The sequence below is a fragment of the Nanorana parkeri genome, unplaced genomic scaffold (assembly GCF_000935625.1).
Source record: "Nanorana parkeri isolate BGI_ZX_2015 unplaced genomic scaffold, ASM93562v1 scaffold12, whole genome shotgun sequence".
Lineage (NCBI taxonomy): Eukaryota > Metazoa > Chordata > Amphibia > Anura > Dicroglossidae > Nanorana > Nanorana parkeri.
In genome coordinates, this window is record NW_017306280.1 from 178660 (window position 1) to 199113 (window position 20454).

The following is a 20454-nucleotide window of genomic DNA, read 5'->3' on the forward strand; positions in this document are numbered from 1 at the left end:
GTACAAATACAGAAAGTGCTATCAGTCCCCTAAAAGCCACCATGTATATTGTGGCTCCTCTTAGACGTTCTACTCCCTGCCTGTCCCTTTAAATAAACTGTCTTCTCTAGAAGAGTGTGGAAATAAAAGGCAAATTCATGAAAACAATGTAAATAGAAACTGTTTGCGCTTTGGTCCCCCCCCCCCTTTTCTCTTGCCAGTTCTGCCTCACTAATACCTGGCTGATCCTGCCACTTTCTTCCTTGGTGGGTCTTGTTGCCACTTCCCTTTCTAGTCCTGCCACACTTATCCCTGGTTGGGCCTGACACCTCTTACCTTGCTGGTCCTACCACTGTCTTCCTTGGCTGGTTTTGCCCCTTTTCCCTTACTGGTTCTGCCACTGTCTTCTGTAGCAGTTTTTTTCCCTTCTACCCTTGCTGCTCCTGCTAAGCTCATCTGGGGCCAGTCCCGACCCCTTTTCCCTTGCCCTTTCTGGCACTCCCTTCCTTAGCTGGTCTTATCTCTTTTACCCCTGCTGGTCCTGCCACTCTTGTCCCTGGCCGGTCCTGACACCCTCTCCCTTGCCAGTCCTGACACCTTCCCTTGCTGGTCCTGCCACTCTCATCCCCAGTTGGTCCTGCCACCCTCATCCCTGGATGGTCCTGCCCCTTTTTCTATTGCTAGTCCTGCCATCTTTTGTCTGGCTAGACTCGTCATCTCATCCCTAGCTGCTCTTGGACACTGGCCCCTCAGTGCCTTCCTGTAAATACAGCCCTGATGTCAACTCTATAAAGCCCTTCCGCACAAAGGAGATAAACTGTAAAGAAATAAAGACACTGGCAGTAATGAAAGTGGGACAATAATTAACATATAATTTTTTTTAAAAACACACTTTTTCGCCCAGCAGCACAATAGCTTTTACAGATCAAACAAAAAGCATGTAGACACTATTGGCAACTTGGCAGGCTTTTTGTAGGCCATTGATAGTCTATCCTGCACAGAATGATTTATCATAATGTGATTTGTTATACCAGCACATGTCAGGCAAAGAGCTGATAGAACCCTTTTAAAAAGATTGGTGATGCAAACTATAGTAACCTTTAGTTTTATGTGCATGCTCTGGCTCCACTCGCTGAATATATGTATGTTGTGGAAGATGTTATACACTAATGAGGCTGCTATACCTGCCAACTCTAAAGATAAAAATTAGAGAACAGAGTCAACTGCATTATGGCGATGACACTTCCATTTTCAAGACACCAGACTGACATTTCTGAACTTATAAAAACAAGACATGGACAACAATGCATTTGCCTTCAAGGGCCAGTGGAGAAATCATTTACTGTTCTTACTTCAATCAACTGAAATCTGAATGCTAGGAGTTCCTGCATTTTTCATATCCCTATTTTATCAATTGCTGCACAGAATATATTTGTTATGCTGGGTGCATCCTGATCCATAATTAAAGAGATCCTGTCACCACACCTCACTTTTAATTTTTGTTTTGCACTCAGTAGTATATGATAATATCTACTTCCATTGTGAAACAAAGATTCTTAAATATGTTCCTTTTCATTTAGTATACTGGGGTAAGTGCAAGTAACCTACACTTCCTGTTGTGGGTTGGATCTGTAGATGGTCTGTAGATGCAGAAGCAAGATTCAACCAGCAACTATGAATGCCTTGCTGCCGGTTCCCCTGTGTGCACGTCCTGCAATCAGCCTTGTGTAGTTTAACCCCTTCGTGACGGGAGACGTACAGTGTACGTCTTGTCACTTTGTGCCTATATGACTGGCCACGTACACTGTACGTGACGAATTATATCAGGCTTTGTAATGCCGGTATTTGCTGATTCTCAGCATTTAACAGTCATTCATTAATGTCTCAGTATTGAGGCATTAATTAATGAAATAATTAAGCTTTTTGTAAAAGCTTCTTCCTTTCATTAATGAAAGAATGAAGCCGTTACATGCAAATAGAGGACCGCAATTTGCGATCCCGTATTTGACAGCTCAAAATAGCAGAGAGGCAAGCAGTGACTCACCTCACCTCTCTGCTATTTGTTTTGACAGCTCGAGAGCCCGATGTTTGGATACATTTCACTCAAAAGATACAATGTATATCTTTTGAGTGAAATGTATCAGTTCTGATCGTCTAGGCACGATCAAAGAGCTTTTAGTGAGATCTGAATCTGACTAAAGTCAGGATCAGTCTCTAAGGTTATTATTAGCTGTTCCTAAGTTTGGATCAGCCTAATAGCCAAAAATAAAATAAAAAAGTTAATTTATCAAGCTGTCATAGTGATTGCTTGATATAAACTGACAAGAAAAAAAAAAGTTTTTTTATTTTATTTTTATTTTTTTTACAAAGTGTAAAAAAATTAAAATAAAGTGTAAAACAAAATTAGGAAAATATAAATTATATATAAATATATTTTTTATACTATAATTAATATAAAAAAATTCTAAAAAAAAAAAATAATAATCAAAACTTGTGAAAAAAGTGTTTTCTTCTAGTTTTTTTCCTCATTTTTTTTTTTTTATTCAAACTAAGTGAGGGGTTAGGTACACATATGTGATATAATTATATAGCCCTATCTGTCCTCTAAAAAACAATATATAATATGTGTGGGTACATTTAGTAAGAAAGTATATTACTGCTGTGGAAGAATCACACAGCAAAAATGTAAAAAATGTGTCAGTCATTTATGAACAGAACCTGAAAACTAGCTCAGTCATGAAGGGGTTAACGTGTCACAAGGCTGACTGCATGACTAATAATGGTTGGTTTGGCGATATCATGGCTGTCACAGGCCCTTCCCCTTTTTGTCCTAAGTCGCCAGTCCTTATTGTAGCACTGGAAGAGGCTTGCATTATGAGTACTATAGGCCCAGGCTGGCGTGATGTTGCATGTGTCCATGACAGCCCAGGCTTACAGGAAGGAGTTGAATGCCAGCCAGTAGGAGTGGGCAGTGACAAGTGGTGGAAGAGGATGCAAAGGACAGCACTGAAGCAAAAAAAAAACACGCTTTTTTTTTTTAATACATTAAGAGGGGGAGAAATTACCAAAAAAGAGCAAGCTGGAGTCCAATTCCAGCCAAAACCTTTTTGTTAGCTTTGAACAAAAACAATTTTCTTAAGTAAATCGGGCAAGACCAATAAGATCTAAAAGTGTTTGTGCCTTCTTGTCACAGTGGCCCTCATGCCTCAATCCTCAGTGACCCCCATCCTTTTCATTTTTTTGTTGTAACAGAAATTTAAAAAAAAGAGGAAATCTGCGCAATGGAGCCACATATTTTCAATAAAAACCTGACAAGATTCTAACCCTTGCCTATTCTATCCAAATGTAAAATGTAAAAAGAACAGTTTTGAATGGAGTTGGGCTTTAACAATCTAGTAAGACAACTAGTGAGTCACTGACCTTGAGCAAACATGCAGGGCGGGAGTGATGTTTCTGGAACCTGCACAAGTCAGCAATGGCAGCTCCCAAGTTCCTGTCTTGACAGGGACCCTTTAAGAACGTGCAGACCATTCATTCTTCCTCCTGTCCATGTTACTAAATGTCCATAACCTCAGTATGAACATGGATGGGAGGAAGAAACTGCAGGAGCCAGAGCATTGCACCCACAATCTCTTGATCGCGGTTGCCATGTCATATTGGCTCTAATGCAAAAAGAAAAATGCACATTTTTAATTTTATAAAGTGTGCATTTATTATTTATTTCTATAAGGTGGACTTTTCCTTTAAAGTAGAACTCTGTTCAGGTCAAAACTATCAGTAGACCTGTGTATATCAGGTCCTGTTCACCAGATTCTGACAAGTGGAATCACTAGTGACTTCTAGTTGTGAGATCTCTGCTCGGATACAATGTGGCAAAGCGCTTTTTCTACGCTCCATCTAAAAAAGCTATTTGACTTGCTGACATTCTGATCCAAATGTGTTATTCACTGTCTGAAAAAAAATTCAAAGAACTGGAGCTCTGACTCCACTGTGTCTAAACAGTTGTTCTAGGTCAGGAACAACATTTACTGAGGATCAGCATGACCCACCAGGCAATTAGATCTTTTAGAAGAGGGCCTGCAACAGGAGCTCACATATTTAGTTCTGCACAGGTAGCCATTAAATATTACCATGCAAACTGTTAAAAACACAGATGAAACAGATATATTAGAGCTGTTTTTGTTGTATGTATTCTTGCTTGTATTTCTGTCCATCCAGTTCAGAGTTGTACACAGGTCAGCCACATACCACAGCCCTGACAGGCAGGGCAGGAGAACTGATTTTTCTCTGCTACAGCGAAATAACTTATATAGGTCTTGTCCTTCCCCAGCCTGTGACTGGACAGTGAAATGAGAAGCAGTACACTGATTAGCCCAACTCTGTTACCCTGCTCACTCCCCCTATCAGCATGTGCCATGTTAGAACTGCAGCACAACTGACTGGCTCCTTGTGCTGTTTCTCCTTTTTGCAGCTTGAGCTCTGCTGTATAGTGGCTTGCAAAAGACTGACACATGGTCAAATTCAGGTACATACACTGCTTGCATTTAAAAAAATTAATTTAAAGAGGAACTCCAGGAATTGTAAAAAATAAATAAATAACCCTTGCAGTGGGACTACCCCTGCACCGCAATAGTTAACTGCTAACATAATAGGGGCCGGAAACAAAAAAACCCTGATCTGATCCTCGGTCATGAAGCGGTCAGCACTCACCTCTCTTACCCTCAGCTCTGGTGGTGAAATGTCCCTTGGTGTCTTGATGACATCACGGGTCCTTAGGCCACCGACGCATGGGGGAGAAGAGGCTGCAATGCCCGCTTTAGCAGTCAGGCGGGACGGTGGATTGGGTGAGTATATCTTCTTTATTTTAGCCCCTAGACCGAAACAAGCATTTAACTCTTGCAGTGCGGGGGTAGGCCCCATTGTAAGGGTTAACTTTTACAAATTCTGGGGGGCGTGGCTAGCCGCGAGATAAGATGGACGCTTAGTTCCAGAACTCCGACCCACAGGCTCCTGAACGAAGCTACTGTAGCCCACTCTGCCTAGCGATGGGGAAAATTGGCAAGCAAGTAGGGATGTACCACTATACCGGTCCCTCGGGAACGCAACTGAGCAAACAATTACCGGAGTTATTCCGCACGCAGAGGCAAGGAACCCCGGAGACCAGCTCCTCCAATATGGCGTCTGTACCTGCTACCCTGAGCGACGCGTGCTCCCACAACGGAGACCCGATGACTGCCAGGGAATCAGGTACGATGGCGGAATACATCAAGCTACTGCCTACCAGGCAAGATATTGCGTCTCTCGCGGGAGATATTAAATCCGCCTTACACGCGGCAGTGTCAGACTTGAGGAGAGACATCCACGATATAGGCCGCCGACTGTAGGAGGTGGAACAAGCGGGCGAAGAACGGGAGGTACAGATCCGCACCCTCCATGCCCACCAAGACTCCACTACCAGATCAATGATAGAGCTTCGTCGGCACGTGGAAGATCTGGATAATCGCGGGTGACGCTCCAACATACGATTCGGGGGTTGCCGGAAACGATACTGCCCGGGGCCATACCGACGGCACTAGCGGCAATCTTTAATGACCTACTAGACCACCCACCTGAATCCCCCATTGAATTCGTCCGGGCCCACAGGGCGCTAAAGCCCCGCAACCTTCAAGATGATGTCCCCAGAGACGTTATTTGCTGCCTACAAAGTTTTCCCCTTAAAGAAGACATACTGCAACGAGCGAGAACAAAAGGAACGGCACAATACGCTGGCAGTGAGGTGAAGCTCTACCATGATCTTTCCAACATCACACTACAGCAACGCAGAGCATTGCGACCCTTGCTAGAACACCTCCGAGCCCACAGCATCAACTACCGCTGGAAATTCCCCTTCTGCCTCTCTGCCTCCCACCGCGGACGCGTGGCGGTACTCCGCTTGCCTGAAGAATCAGCCGCTTTCTGTGACCAGCTGGAAATCCCACCCGTATCAGTGCCAGACTGGTATGAAGACTTGCGAATGAAGGGTCCCACGGAGACACGATACCGGCAACGACCACGACCGGCTTCGAGTGATGACTCAGCTGACTCACGCTCCGCTGATGCGGGAGGCCCACGCCGTCGGAGATCACCAGCAAGAGGTACTCCCCCTAGGGACCGCGCGGGAGAGGCTGGCGGGAGGGCATCCACCGAGCGCCTTTAGGCCCAGTCTCTGCGCCCCCAGACATCTCCGACGAGACCCTGAGGAACACATCAGTTATTCAGTATGTACTATTTACTACACATACGTGGACTCAACAGCAGACTTTGAATGCCAGACGGCTGAAGATCAAGGGATAGTACATAATCCCCATGGTAGACAGCATCGACGATACGCACTTGCTTCGCCAATGAGATGAGACTTACTTGACGAACAAGCTTACTGTCTGCTATGCTTGATGCAGCGAGACTCTTCTTCTTCACCGAAGAACTATCGGGCTGGAGATAGCCCAAACATACACTCTGAAGGACTGCCACCACTGATGACATCTCACCGACACTACCCCAGTATCCCCTAGAAGCTTCATAATTACGGCATGGTGTATGACTTTGAACCGAGATCGCAGCCGGATACATCAGGACCCGAACCGACACTTCTACCTCCCTCTACCAAGGCTGACTGTGTTTTGTGCTCTAAGCTTTACACCACTCACCTCTTTCGTTGACCCGAAGGCCCCACACGGAGTGTCAGCAGCTAACCTACGGTTGTATTGTTTTGTTTTACATTACTCATTCGCTATAGCCTGATAGAGAAGAATGTGATATCTGGGTGCAGGTGTGCTCGGGGTCCCTGGGGAGATGCGCTCAATCGGGCCACATGTGGGAGGAGGCTGATGGGGGCGCAGACCCTTGGGGACCCCGTCATTCGTCATTCATTGAGCGAGGCGATTTTACAGTATTGCAAAATTGCAGATTTACTATATCTTACCCACTGTATGTAACATTTCTGCATGGGCTATGTCTGAGGCTTTGACGCTAGTTCAGTTTACACATTAGTTTAGACTGGTTTAGACTCCCTGGCTCCAACCACGTATCGAGACAAAGATCTCCACAACGTGATTATCCATACTATAGGAACTTAACACGCTACCTCAGTCGGTAATCACGGAGCAGCCAGAGTTGAAAAGTTGGGCAGGGACTGGGCGAGTTCCCGACTGCTCTTTGTTATTATATCTTTCTATTTCAGGACCCTGTTGGGCACATGTTCGAAACTAGGCTTATCTATCTGTTTTGGAACAAGTTGACACCAGATCCATCCGCCCCCAAGTGAGGAACCGGCTGTGAGTCCAGAGAGATACACAATTTCAGGAACCTCCTAACTTACCCCTCCCGAACTTCCCGTCTCACTGCGTCACCAGACTCTATTTGTTCGGGTGATTCACGTGGCACGGTGAAAGTTTAAATCAAAGAGGATAGATATACAATTCTATCCGGGGTAGTGATACCCAAGTCTTCCACCTTCTCCAGACCCCTGGTACTTTTCCCCCTCTGCCTTTTTCCTCCTCTCTCCCTACCCCAAACCTTTAACCTACACCCCTGCTTCCTCTCTCGGTCTTCTCTCTGCGACCACGATGTCTCCTCTGGGGGTACTTACGGTATTCTCCCTTAACACCAGAGGACTGAACACCCCAGAAAAGAGGTCCCTAGTGCTAGGAGACATTAAACAAACCAAAGCGGCTATAGCGTTTATTCAGGAAACACACTTCCGCAAGGGACAGATACCAAAATTCTACAATCACCACTACCCTGTAGCCTACCATGCGACTTCCTCCTTGACCAAAACCAAAGGAGTATCCATTCTCCTACACAAGTCAACCACATTCAAATTGTCCGACACAATCTCTGATGATGAAGGCAGGTACCTAGCTTTGAGAGGAACGCTAGACCAAACTCCAGTCACGCTAGCGACACTTTATCTCCCAAACACAGGTCACGCAGCCTTCCTTCAGAAATTTATCACCACGCTCACAGACTTTTGCCGAGGGAATTATAGTACTGGGGGGGACTTTAATGCCCCCTTAAACCCCCTCCTTGACACCTCTGATGGGAAAACCTCTCTCCCATACAGAACCCTTAAACACATGAAGAAACAACTGTCCTCACTGGCCCTAGGTGATGTATGGAGGACATCTCATCCAAGGGGTCGTGACTACACATATTACTCACCTCTCCATTCCAAATATACCCGAATAGACTACTTATTCATCTCACAATCGGCTCTGCCGAACATTCAAAAATCTCACATAGGCCCAATAACCACATCAGACCATGCACCAGTGATCGTGACTCTGACACTACTACAGACGCCATGGAGACACTCAGCCTGGAGACTTAACCCGTCCCTACTCTCTGACCACACAACGAGGGCGACGGCACTAGCTGACCTACAGGAGTATTTTGCCTTTAATACCACGACTGAGACACACCCCCTTGCTGTGTGGGAGGCCCACAAATGCTATATCAGGGGCAGATTTATAGATTACGCATCCAAAGCTAAAAAAGAACGACAGGCCACAGTGAAAGCTCTTATGGAGCGTATCACAGCACTCGAATCAACTCACAAAGAGACATTGGCGACACAGACGTTGCTGGCCTTGACTGAAACAAGGGAGGAATTGCACTCGCACCTTAGCTACAAGATCCGCAGAGCTTTCACCTTGCGTACAGGCCTATACTACGAAGGAGGAAACAAGTGCGGTAAGCTACTAGCTAGGGCTGTGAAAACTAGAGGCCATATGTAGGGACAAGGGCGACAAAACTAGCTCACCACCAGAAATTGCAGACAGTTTTAGAAAATATTATCAGACTTTGTATAATCTGACACCTGAAGCACTACCGACAGACAGCTCCAATTTGGAGCATATTCAAACCTTCCTCGCGGCAGCGCACATGCCCTCACTAGCGCCGGAGGTGAGCCAGGCCATAGACGCTCCTTTAACGACGGAAGAATTGCACTTAGCGATCTCACAGAGCAAGCCAGGCAAAAGCCCAGGTCCAGACGGCCTCACCACACAGTATTACAAGTCTTCTAGGGACCTGTTAACCACGCACTTCCTACAAGCCTACAATGCAGTTGACAGCAATACAGGGATCCCCAGACATACTCTCGAAGCACAAATTTCGGTGATACCAAAGGAAGGTAGGCTTTGTGGTGGGTCGCGAGGCCAAGGATAACACGACACGAGCTATCAATCTGATCCATTGGGCCCAGACTAAAAAGGTTCCATCTGTCGTGTTGTCTACTGATGCGGAGAAGGCATTCGACAGGGTCTCATGGGACTTTTTGTTCGCTGTACTAGAACACATTGGCCTACACACACAGATGATGGCCTGGATACGTGCACTATATTCTAACCCGACAGCGAGAGTCAAAACCACAGGGTGCCTGTCCTCCAGCTTCAAGGTGTCTAATGGCACGAGACAGGGATGCCCACTGTCACCAACCCTTTTTATATTGACCCTGGAACCATTCATAAGAACTGTCCTCAATGACCCCAGCATCACAGGTATTCTGATAGGTAACATAAGGTCACAGCATTCGCTGATGATCTGCTATTTTTCCTCACAAACCCATCCTCCTCACTACCACACCTGATGACACTATTCGAGACATATGGGGCCCTTTCAAACCTAAAAATTAATTTCAGTAAATCAGCAGCTTTAAATGTCTCTGCTCCAATCCGAGAAATACATTCCCTACAGAATCAGTATCCATTCCAATGGAACACATCTTCCATTAAGTACCTGGGGATACACCTCCCGACTGACCTCAGATCCTCTATACGCTAAATTTTCTCCCTATACAATCGCAACTCAAGTCCGACCTCCAGAAATGGAAAACACTCACCATCTCCTGGTTTGGCAGGGTGGCTCTGTTAAAAATGAATATCTTACCCAGACTCCTGTACCTTTTTCAAGCAATCCCTATAGCACTCCCCAAAACATATTTTCAGAATTTACGCTCAACATTTTCCAAGTTTGTTTGGCAGGACAAACATCCTCGCTTGTCTTGGGCCATGTTACAACGCCCGAAAGACAAGGGGGGGCTAGCGGTCCCAGACATACACAAATACTACCTGGCCTCACACCTGACGAGAATAATCCATTGGCACAACCACCTAGCCTCCAAAGAATGGGTAGCAGTGGACCAGGGGTGGTTTAAAATACCCATTCCAACGGTGGCTTGGCTTGCAGCCGCTCATAGACCACCTACTACACACACCCACCCCTTGATTGATGCAACCCTTCGAGAATTCGCAATCCTAAAGAAACAGAGCAACATAACCTCCATCGAGAGCCCCATGACACCACTGATAAACAACCCGGAGTTTGCCCCAGGGACCACCCCGGAATTCCAACAGTTCTGGCCAATAGACAAACCGCTGAGGGGCCATCAGTTCTATTGTCATCAAAAATTTCTCGATAGAGATCAATTGACACACCTAACTAGAAATGGGAAACTCCCGTGGTGGGTATACCTACAGATTAGGCACTTCTTGACCAGGGGTTCTGCTAAGACTCACCTTGCACGAGAACTGACCCCCCTAGAAAAATTATGCTCAAGCGATAGCCCCCAACCTCATCTGATATCACAGCTATATTCCATACTGAATGGTACTCAAACTAAGGGTGAACGAGCCCTGCGACTCAAATGGGAAACAGAACTTCACAATCCCCTGACTGAGGACGATTGGAACGCAATATGCCCGAATGCACATAGTACCTCCAGTAACAGTCGCACACAGGAAACGAACTACAAGATCCTAACACACTGGTACAGAACCCCACAAATTCTACACAGAATTTACCCAGATGTACCTAATACATGCTGGAGATGCCTATCAGACACAGGTACTCTACTCCATGTATTCTGGACTTGCCCACTTCTCCACACATATTGGACGAAAATTCATGAGATCACTTCACAGGTCACGGGTATACCTCTCCAATACTCACCGGATACATTCCTGCTGCACAACCCAGCTAGACACTCATCACTGCCAAACAAAACCTTACACAAGCACATGATTAATGCAGCAAGAATGCTCATTCCGAGACACTGGAGGGCATCACACCCACCTTCCCTGTCTGAATGGATCAAACAAATAGACCAGATATATGAAATGGAGGAATTATTGTTTACAAGACGGGACGCACTAGAAAAATTCTTTCGAATCTGGGCTCGTTGGGAACACTTCACAACCACACCGGAATATGTGTCCCTGAAATCGACCACAGGATAAACCAAGAGATGAGAAGCTTAATAGGACACCGTACCGACTGAGAGCTGACAATCGTGTAGGAGAGCCACATGTGGTCGCAGAGAGAGTTCCCTTCCATCAATCTTACTTTACTACTTCTTACTTCCCCTCTCCCTCCCTCCGCCCCCCTTTTTTTTCTTTTTTTTTTTTCTCTTCTTTTCTTTCTTTCTCAGACTCCTAACGGGGGCACTATAGGGGACACCAAAACCCCTCTAACTGAAAACGCTACAGTTTAAAACACGCTAACGCAAAGAGGTGATACCCCTAACATTTACATGAAAGCATCACTAAGCTACCGCCTCCTAAGGAAGACTGCTGAGTGATATATAGCGTGTATGCAATAATGGCCTTACCGTGCGCTTCATACTGTTTTTCTGACTACAATGTACTAAATGTCCATTTTGCAGATTTTATACAAGTTTTTGTCATTCTTACTTACCTGTTTTGTAAATGTGAAATATTCAAATAAAAACTTATTGAAAACAAAAAACTTTTACAAATTCTGGAGTTCCTCTTTAATATATTAATGAATACAGAGGTGCATTCATTTGTGCCTTTTAATATCGGAATGAAGTTCAGCTTTAGCATACACACCTTAACAGCAGATTGCTACAAAAAGCTTTTAAAAATAAATGCAATGCTTGGTAATCTCTCTCAAGCCAGGAGAATTCTATCTTTCCAAAGATAGGCACTGTGCATGTTTTTCACTAATCTTCAAAACATAGCATGTACGGTTTAGTGATGGAAAACAGCTCCAGAAAACATTTCAAGCCTTCCTATTCCTTCTTTCCTATAGATAATGGAAATCTAGCTCTCATCTCTCTGGGTTTTCTCAGTGTAATAGTAGTTTCAAAAATCTTTACAAAAACAACTTGTTCCTCCCAGAAATTCACATAACAAAGTCATGCCATCAGCATGACTGACGTATGTACTTTTTGTAATAGGCCACCTGTCACTTCACTGAAGTCTAAATCACAGAGGACCTCATTTAAAGCTGAGCTCCCAAAACTGCTATCTTTCTGCACTTAAAAGTTGAACTGAATAAGGCAGAGGCCACAGTTAATGTCACATACAGAAAAAAGAGTGGTGCCAGAGTGGGAATAAAAGGAAGCACATCTGGCATACAAATCAAGTCGGCTCACATTTAGGAACATGGTCATGTACTGATAAAATAGAGAGAGACAAGAAAGGTTTGAGAAATTGCATCATTCTGTGCTCAGCAAAGTACTGGGTACCAAGACTATGTAAAGCCTAAAGAAACCAGGCCTTACTTGCTACTTTATTTATTTACATAAATACCCTCTGACATCTAAGCAATTCGGGTATCTGCCAGAGAGGCCAGACAGAACCAATTTAGAAACCATTAAGTATCACTTAACTTACCAAGCTGTCTACTTTCTTTCCAATAAGAGAAAGCAGCTGATATCATTAAAGAGGGAGATGTTCCATTTTGGCTTTCCTCTCCGTGACATGTACCTTCAGGGCTGGATTTACTCTCCCTGCTGCCCCAATGCCAGGTTCCCCAATGCGCCCCCCTGTATGCAGGCTGCATATAAGTGATCCCGGCGACATCACTGAGATCCCTTGTACAAAACAGGCGGCAGCTTCCCCGCTGTACATTCAGCCCTGCTTGCCCAAAGCAGGACTAAATGTAGAAAACAACTACCCTCTCGGTGCCCAGAACTGCATGTCCCGGACATTGGGAGATAGGAATTCCACACCCCTGCTGCCCCTCTACTCCCTGCTGCCCCAGGGCTGGGCCCCGGTTGGCCTTGTGGGAAGTCCGGCCCTGTGTACCTTCTACCCCTTCTAGACCTCAGCTTTACAGTCGCATCTCTGCCTCCATGTCCCACTGGCCATTCCCAAAACACACACCCCCTGGCTTCATTTTGCAAAATGGCCAGGAGGAGATGAAGGTGGAGATTCGACCCTGAAGCAGATAGTCAGTATGTTGTCAAAACTCCTGGCATCCTGTTCTGAGTCTATGGGGTTGATTCACTAAAGGAGTCTAGGCTGTTCACATTGCAAAGGAATTTTAACTAAGTTTGGTGATGTGGTGAATATTCACACAAAAAATATCAAATCATGTGCAAGGAAGATTTAAAAAAAAAACAAAAAAAAAACAGGATTTTTGCTTGCGTGTGCTTGGATGATTAAAGTCAGTACAACTTCACTTCATTCACTAAGCTAATTGAAAATTCCCTTGCAACATTAAAGGAGAACTATGGGGTCAGTGTTTTTCCCCATAGTTCTCCTTAGTGTAACGGAAGGACACAAACTAGCGTCCTCCCGTTACCCTAAGCTCAGTATACCGCGAGCTACAGCTCGCAGTATACTGAGACGCCGCAGCCGGAGCGGATCCCGACGTAGATGACGGGATCCGCCCAGCTGCGTGAGTGACAGCTGGCTCTGCCTATCTAGAGGCGGAGCCAGCTGTACCCGCCCCCTCCCCCGTCCGTTCCGCCAGTCAGCGCTGGCAGATCGGAGCGGGGAGAGGGGAATCCAGCCCCTCCCCCTGTCACAGCAGAGAGCCGTGACAGGATTGAGAGGTGAGCGAACGTGGTATGTGTTCGCTCACCTCCCGATCTACTGAGCCGACCTGTGACAGTCTCATTGTCACAGGTCGGCTAGAACTATGAGGTGAGTGGAAATCACTCATCTCATAGTTCTCCTTTAACATTCATTTTGTGGAGTGAACAGCCTATACTTCTTCAGTGAATTAACCTCTGTGGCTCAAAGTATTTAAGCTACTGGACAGGTACAATAGCCAGACAAATAGCATTTATTAGCCTGCACATATCTCTCAGCACAGGTTTATCATGTATGGTTAGCTCAACACCTATAGAATATTTATAGGACTTCTGCACTATATTAGAATTATCCTGTTAATTCTATTTACCAAGCAAACCTTTCTCAGCTTCATGTCCAGAAAAATATTTAGTTTCATTGTTTGCCCAGAGCCATTTCACTTGTTCTAAAAGTTATGTATCAGCTTTCTCCATGATAATCCCTGGCTGCTTTATTTTTAGACGATCTGTTGCTATAACGATCAGGGCAGCTGTTCATTACCATAGGAACCCACGCTTTTTCTTTTATTTGACAGATCGCTATTTAAGCACACATTGGCTTAGCAGTTCAACGGTGAAAACTTCTTGAATGGAATGATGGACAACCTCTTGTTTAAAAGCCAACCATAACCTGAGAGATCTCTCACCGAATACAGCTGGAGGGTGAGGGACCTGCCAGTATCTGCCACAACTCCTGAATTGCCAAACCCGCCTTGGCTTTTCATTTCTACCTCAGAAGAAATGTAACTCTTACAGATGTGCAATGAAAGGAGTGTATACTTTTTCTATGGGAAAAAAATGATTCTGGGAAATGTTCAGGAAATAAAGAGAACTTTCATTAAACAGTTTGTACACTCTTGCGAATCCCAATTATTGAAAATGGTTTCTTCGTGTGGTTGCCGAGTGGCACAGAGTCAAAAAATCATTAAGATATCCAGTAATTGTACATTCCCTCCTGTTGTAGGTTTACAAGTAGAAAAAAAAAAAACAATGGCTGACCGAAAAGACAGGGGCGAGAGCAACTGTCTTTTTACATGCATTTTTGGAGCTTGAACATTCTGAGGGGAATTTATCAAAACTTGAGCAGCCATGCATGGCAACCAATCAGTTTCTCTTTTTCATTTTCAAATCTTAACTGAACAAACTGAAGAGAGAAGCCGATTGGCTGCCATGGGCAACTACTCACGATTCTGTCTGCTCCAGTTTGGATAAATTCCCCCCACTAAATTTAAGCAAATGCTTTCAGATTTAACTGCCATGGTTGAAAACTCACTCACTATCCCCCCGCCCTTCTTCAGTAACCAGGAACTCCCTTCACATCAGGTAACAGCAACAGGAGCTGCGGTTACACTACTCAAACCCAGAAACTAATGGAACTGATTGTCCAACTTCAAAGCACCTAACCAACCAACCATGAAGCCTCTATCCCTTCCAAGTTACTTTTAGGAGGTCACATCCCAAAGTTTTCTACTCAGCCCACCAACCAGGAGAGGCCTTAGCACACACTAGAAAGCTTTAAATCACAATGCAAATTTGAATGCTGTTCTGTACAACCAAACCCATTTTTGGACCCTGTCTAGTATAGACGTATTCCATACACTATTGCATTGTGTAATGTCTTCAAAGTTGCCCGTCAATTTTTTACATGATTGCTGGGAGGGAGACCAGAACAAATAGGATATGGTTCGGGTACCAGTCCAGGCCTGCACCTGAAGCCAATGTTTCATTTTGTTTTGAATAGATTGGGAAATGGTTAGAACCTCTGTCAGGGCTATAATACTTTATGTATTCCAGTTAACCCTTCTCTCTGTCACTAGTAACTGGGCGCAACATGTAAGGGCTAAACTTCTCAACATAGGGGTCTATTCTCGAAGCAGCCAAAGGATCTAGCCGTAGCTTTGGCTGATCACTATAGTCCGTACAGCTCCCGAAGTCGGCCGGGCGGCTCAGTGGAGCCGAAGGCATATGCTTCGCTTCAACTGAGCCGAGGTGAAAGCCGAAGCTGGCTAGGCAGACAACCTGCTTCTGACAGCTGGGCGGAGCCAGCGGTAATCTTACGGCCGGCTCCGGCCACTAGCAGAGAGATCAGCGTCTCTGGTTACCAGCTAACCAGGGACACTGATCTCCAGACAGCCTAACTCTCCCGGACGCTCCGGGAGTCTCCCACTCCCGGCCGCCCAGGAGAGAAACACTGCTTTTTCTTTTTTATTCTGACACGGAGCTATTGGTTGGCGTCAGAATAAAAAAAAATAATAATAATTTTCACCATAGGAATGCCTTGCTAGATTCCTATTGGCTATTTTAATTTTCAATAGTCAATAGCAAACTAGCTATAAAACCCGCCCACTGCTGCAGTTCTCCATCAGGTCCCCACTAGTGATTGACACAACAATCGTTTTTTATTTATTTTTTTGTACTTTTTAAACAATTTTTCTGTTCTGCTCGGTCCCACAGTGGGACAGAATAGAACAGCCGAGCCGAATGCCACTCAGCAGCATTCGGCTATTCACTCACTGCTGTTCGGCATCTATAAGAATAGACCGAACGGCAGCACGTAGCCTGCCGGAGGTTCGGCTTAGCCGATCCAGATGTTGGATCGGCTGAGTCAAAGTCCTTCTGCACTTCGGGTCAGCCGAACATGCTGAGCATGTTCGGCCGACCCGAAGCCACGCGATGTACGGCTGATTTCAGCCGATATACGGCTGAAATCAGCCGTACCAGCCTGAAGTGAATAGCCGAACAGTGTTCAGCTCACTTCGCTTCAGGTCGCTCATTCACTCGGCTGCCTACGGCAGCTTAGTGAATAGACCCCACAGTCACAGACAAGAATAAAAACTTTTACAATGTAGTTTGGAGGCACTGAAACTGGTTTAGTTCCTTATTATAAAAATAGGTCCATACTATAGGTCAGAGTTAAATCAACCTTGTATTAATCCACAAGAGTCCAACATTCAAATCAAACCATCAGCTTAAGCCCAGATAAGGGGGAAACTTTTTAGTCCCCTAAAGAATTCCGATTGTTGTAAATCTTGTTCTTCCTGTTTCCCGTACTCCTTACAGGAAAACTTTACAGGAGGTTTCACCCTTAACCACTTAACCCAAAAAAAGTTTGGGATAGAGTTGGGGTTTAAAAGGTCCACTCAAGGGCTCATTTATAATGAAGAGTGGATATCACTATGTACTCTTCGTTATACTCAGAACTCAGAAGTACCCACTGTATACCACACCCTGACCATTCATAAAATTTGGACCCTTGTATGCAACCTATAAAATCCTATGTATTTCTCTCTTCTTGTTCTGGAGGAGGAGAGCCGGTTATGTGACTTTAACGGGTCAGGTGCACTGCTGCATTTTTAAACAGACCACTCAAAGTTACACAGAAAGTCTTATTCTATCCTTGAAATCTTCATAATTACTATACAGATCATTGAAGAACAATAGAGGCTTTCAGTAATATTTTAACTAAAATGTATCCGAACATCTATGGAATAAAAATCCTTTGGCAGGTAACCACTTAAGATGGTAAAATGTTAACAAAATTAATGGAATGTAATTAATAGCTTAAAGGCTAGAGCTCAACGAAGCGAAGAAAGCAGGTGAAATATGATCTCCCGAGTGACACAGAACTTCATCAAACAAACAAGATAAATATTCCCCTATGTTATTGCAAAGTCTTCTTAACTCCAACGTTATCCTTCAGGGTTTTCTCACAATACAACTCTACATTGCCCCATGCTCGCTTTGTTATGAAAAAAGTTTAAATTGTTCATACAATAGTCTAATTCACAGGCGACATAAGCAATTGCCTACTTTTATTCCAATGAAAACCATCTTTAAAAAGAGAACTATGGGGTAACCTTTTTATCCCATAGTTCTCTTAAGGGTCACGGGAGGACATATACTAGCGTCCTCCCGTGACCCAAAGCTCAGTATATAGCGAGCTATTGCTCACTATATACTGAGAGCGCCGCAGCCAGGACGGATTCCAACAATACTGTTGAGATCCACCCAGCTGCGTGACAGCTGGCTCTGCCTATCTAGAGGCAGAGCCAGCTGTGCCTGCCCACTCCCCCGTCCGTTCCTCCAGTCAGCGCTGGGGTATCGGAGAGGGGAGGGGGGAATCCCTGCAGGGAGCGGTGACTGACAGTCACTGCTCTCTGCAGGGAGATAATCGGAAAGTGAGCGAGTGACAGAGTGCGTTCACTCACTTCCTGATCTACAGAGCCGACGTGTGACAGTTTCAGTGTCACAGGTCGGCTAGAACTATGAGGATGAGTTAAAATCACTCACCTCATAGTTCTCCTTTAAACCTGAAATGCAGGCACTAAGGATTTGTAATTCTGTCCAGACTGTTCTACGATTTACACAAGCCTGCCAGACAAAACAGTCAGATCAGTCACTCTAGCATTCTCTACTGCAGTTAAAGCTGAACTGAATGCCACTGTGCTAAAAATAACCATTTTCACTTGCAACTACTAGCATAAGTACGCAAATCTTGTAATAACTGCTTCTGTCCTCTACTGCACAGCAACACTTGGTCAGGAAGAAGGACAGGCAGTGCAAACAGCCAATCAGGCTTTGCTGCATGCACAAGAAAGCAGAGTTTATAATTAATCAGTGTGTTGTTGCTCCTTCACTGTTCAAATCAGCAGGCTGGGGGTGTAAAGGTGACCCCACTGTATTCTATAACATAACAAGAAATTGGCATTTATAGTGCTCAAGTGTTTTCTTCATGCGCTCATACCTTTTCTGTGTCGATGCCCTTTGACATGGACCACGTTGATACAATATAATCCATGACCCTCTCACTGAGGCCTTTGGGGACCTGATAAAGCTTCAGGAAGTCACGTACATTGTTCAGCACCTCGTGGTAGCGGTTGGTGTTGGCATACATTTGCTGGAAAATGGTGGTCACATTTCCAAAAATAGTTGCATATAGGAGTGCTGCAAAAAGGAAAAAGCAAAACAACTTAAAAAAACCCCAATATAAATGAAAAGTAGTGAGAATGCCATAAATGCAAGTGAAATGACCCTGTTATGACAAAAGTACAGGAGCTGCCATTGCTGACCTCCTCCAAAAATGCTTGTTGTCTGGTTGTCTGACACCTGTACCCACAGACTTGGAACAAGCATGTTATAACCTAACTGTCCATCCTTGATTACCAAAATAGATTTAAAGTGGATCTTTCCCCCCAAAGATCTGCATGCTTAACAATAAAGATCATAACTATTTTGTACAAATCCTGTTTCAGAAAACGTACACTTCTCATTCGTTACTTCTCCCTCCCCTGAAGTACTGGTGACATAGCCCTGGTCAGCTGCCACCTGGGAAGGACACATCAATAGTTCCCATCAGGTAGCTCTCACAAATAAACTGCCAGATCTTGCAAGGTCTCAGAAAAAAAAACTTCCTTGTTTGCATGTTGTTCTGGCTTCAGCAATGTCTCAGTAGCGTAATCGCAAACAGTGCAAAATCACATACAAGGCATGCAGAAGATCTGATGAGATCAGATGTAGACTGGAAAAAGGCGAAGAAGCCAGCCACTCATGATGTCTAAGCAAGATGGCTATGCAGGTTTGGGGGAGGAAGAGAAGAGACGCATTAGCATGTGGCAATATAAAGATATAAAGGCAGTTTAAAAAACTGGGGGGGGATCTACTTTGAGGTCTGGTCTCACTCAAGTTTCTCAACACCAAACTCATCAAGTCATGTCTTAATGGAGATGGTTTCCAGTCATGCTGGAACAAAAAATGGCCTCTCTCAAATTGTTGCCACAAGGATGGAAGTGCACAATGGTCTATAATGTCTTTGTAAGTTGTAGCATTTAAACTAACCTTCACTGGAAATTCCTGAACTAAATTTCTTTTTTGGGGGGAGGGGAGGGTCCACATACTTTTAGCCACATAGTGTAGATGTGATGGTCAGGTGTCTGCAAACCTTCGACCACATAGTGTACCATCATATGTTTTATCTCACTTGTTATACAGTGGGTTGCAAAAGTATTCACCACCTTGGCATTTTTCCTATTTTGTTGCATTACCACCTGGAATTAAAATGGATTTTTATTTGGGTTACACATACAGGTGAAACTCGAATAATTAGAATAGCGTGCAAAGTTCATTTATTTCACTAATGCAACTTAAAAGGTGAAACTAATATATGAGATAGACTCATTACATGCAAAGCAAGATAATTCAAGCCGTCATTTGTCATAATTGTGATGATTATGGCTTACAGCTCATGAAAACCCCAAGAAACCCAAATCCACAACCTCAAAAAAGTAGATTATTACATGCAATCAATAAAACAAGGATTGTACAGAGAACAATATCGGACCTCTGAAAAGTACCAGCATGCATATGTACTCAGTACTTGGTTTGGGCCCCTTTTGCAGAACTTACTGCAATTACTTTTGCACGATATTCTAATTATTCGAGTTTCACCTGTACTGTAATGGGGGAATTTATCAAGACTGGAGCAGACAAAATCTGGAGTAGTTGCCTATGGCAACCAATCAGCTTCTCTCTTCAGTTTCTTCAGTTAAGCTTTGAAAATGAAAGGTGGATGCTGATTGGTTGCCATGCACATCTGCTCCAGATTTTGTCTGCTCCAG

General features: G+C 44.5%; 1 protein-coding gene across 1 annotated transcript in view; it reads right to left on the minus strand.

Annotated features, from left to right (window-relative positions):
- KCNH5 (potassium voltage-gated channel subfamily H member 5) overlaps positions 1–20454 on the minus strand; it is a 220708-nt gene that overhangs the window by 52138 nt on the left and 148116 nt on the right. Inside the window, exon 8 of the mRNA XM_018556196.1 lies at positions 18585–18784. Within this exon, the coding sequence (XP_018411698.1) occupies positions 18585–18784 (200 nt within the window). The remainder of the gene's footprint in view (positions 1–18584; positions 18785–20454) is intronic.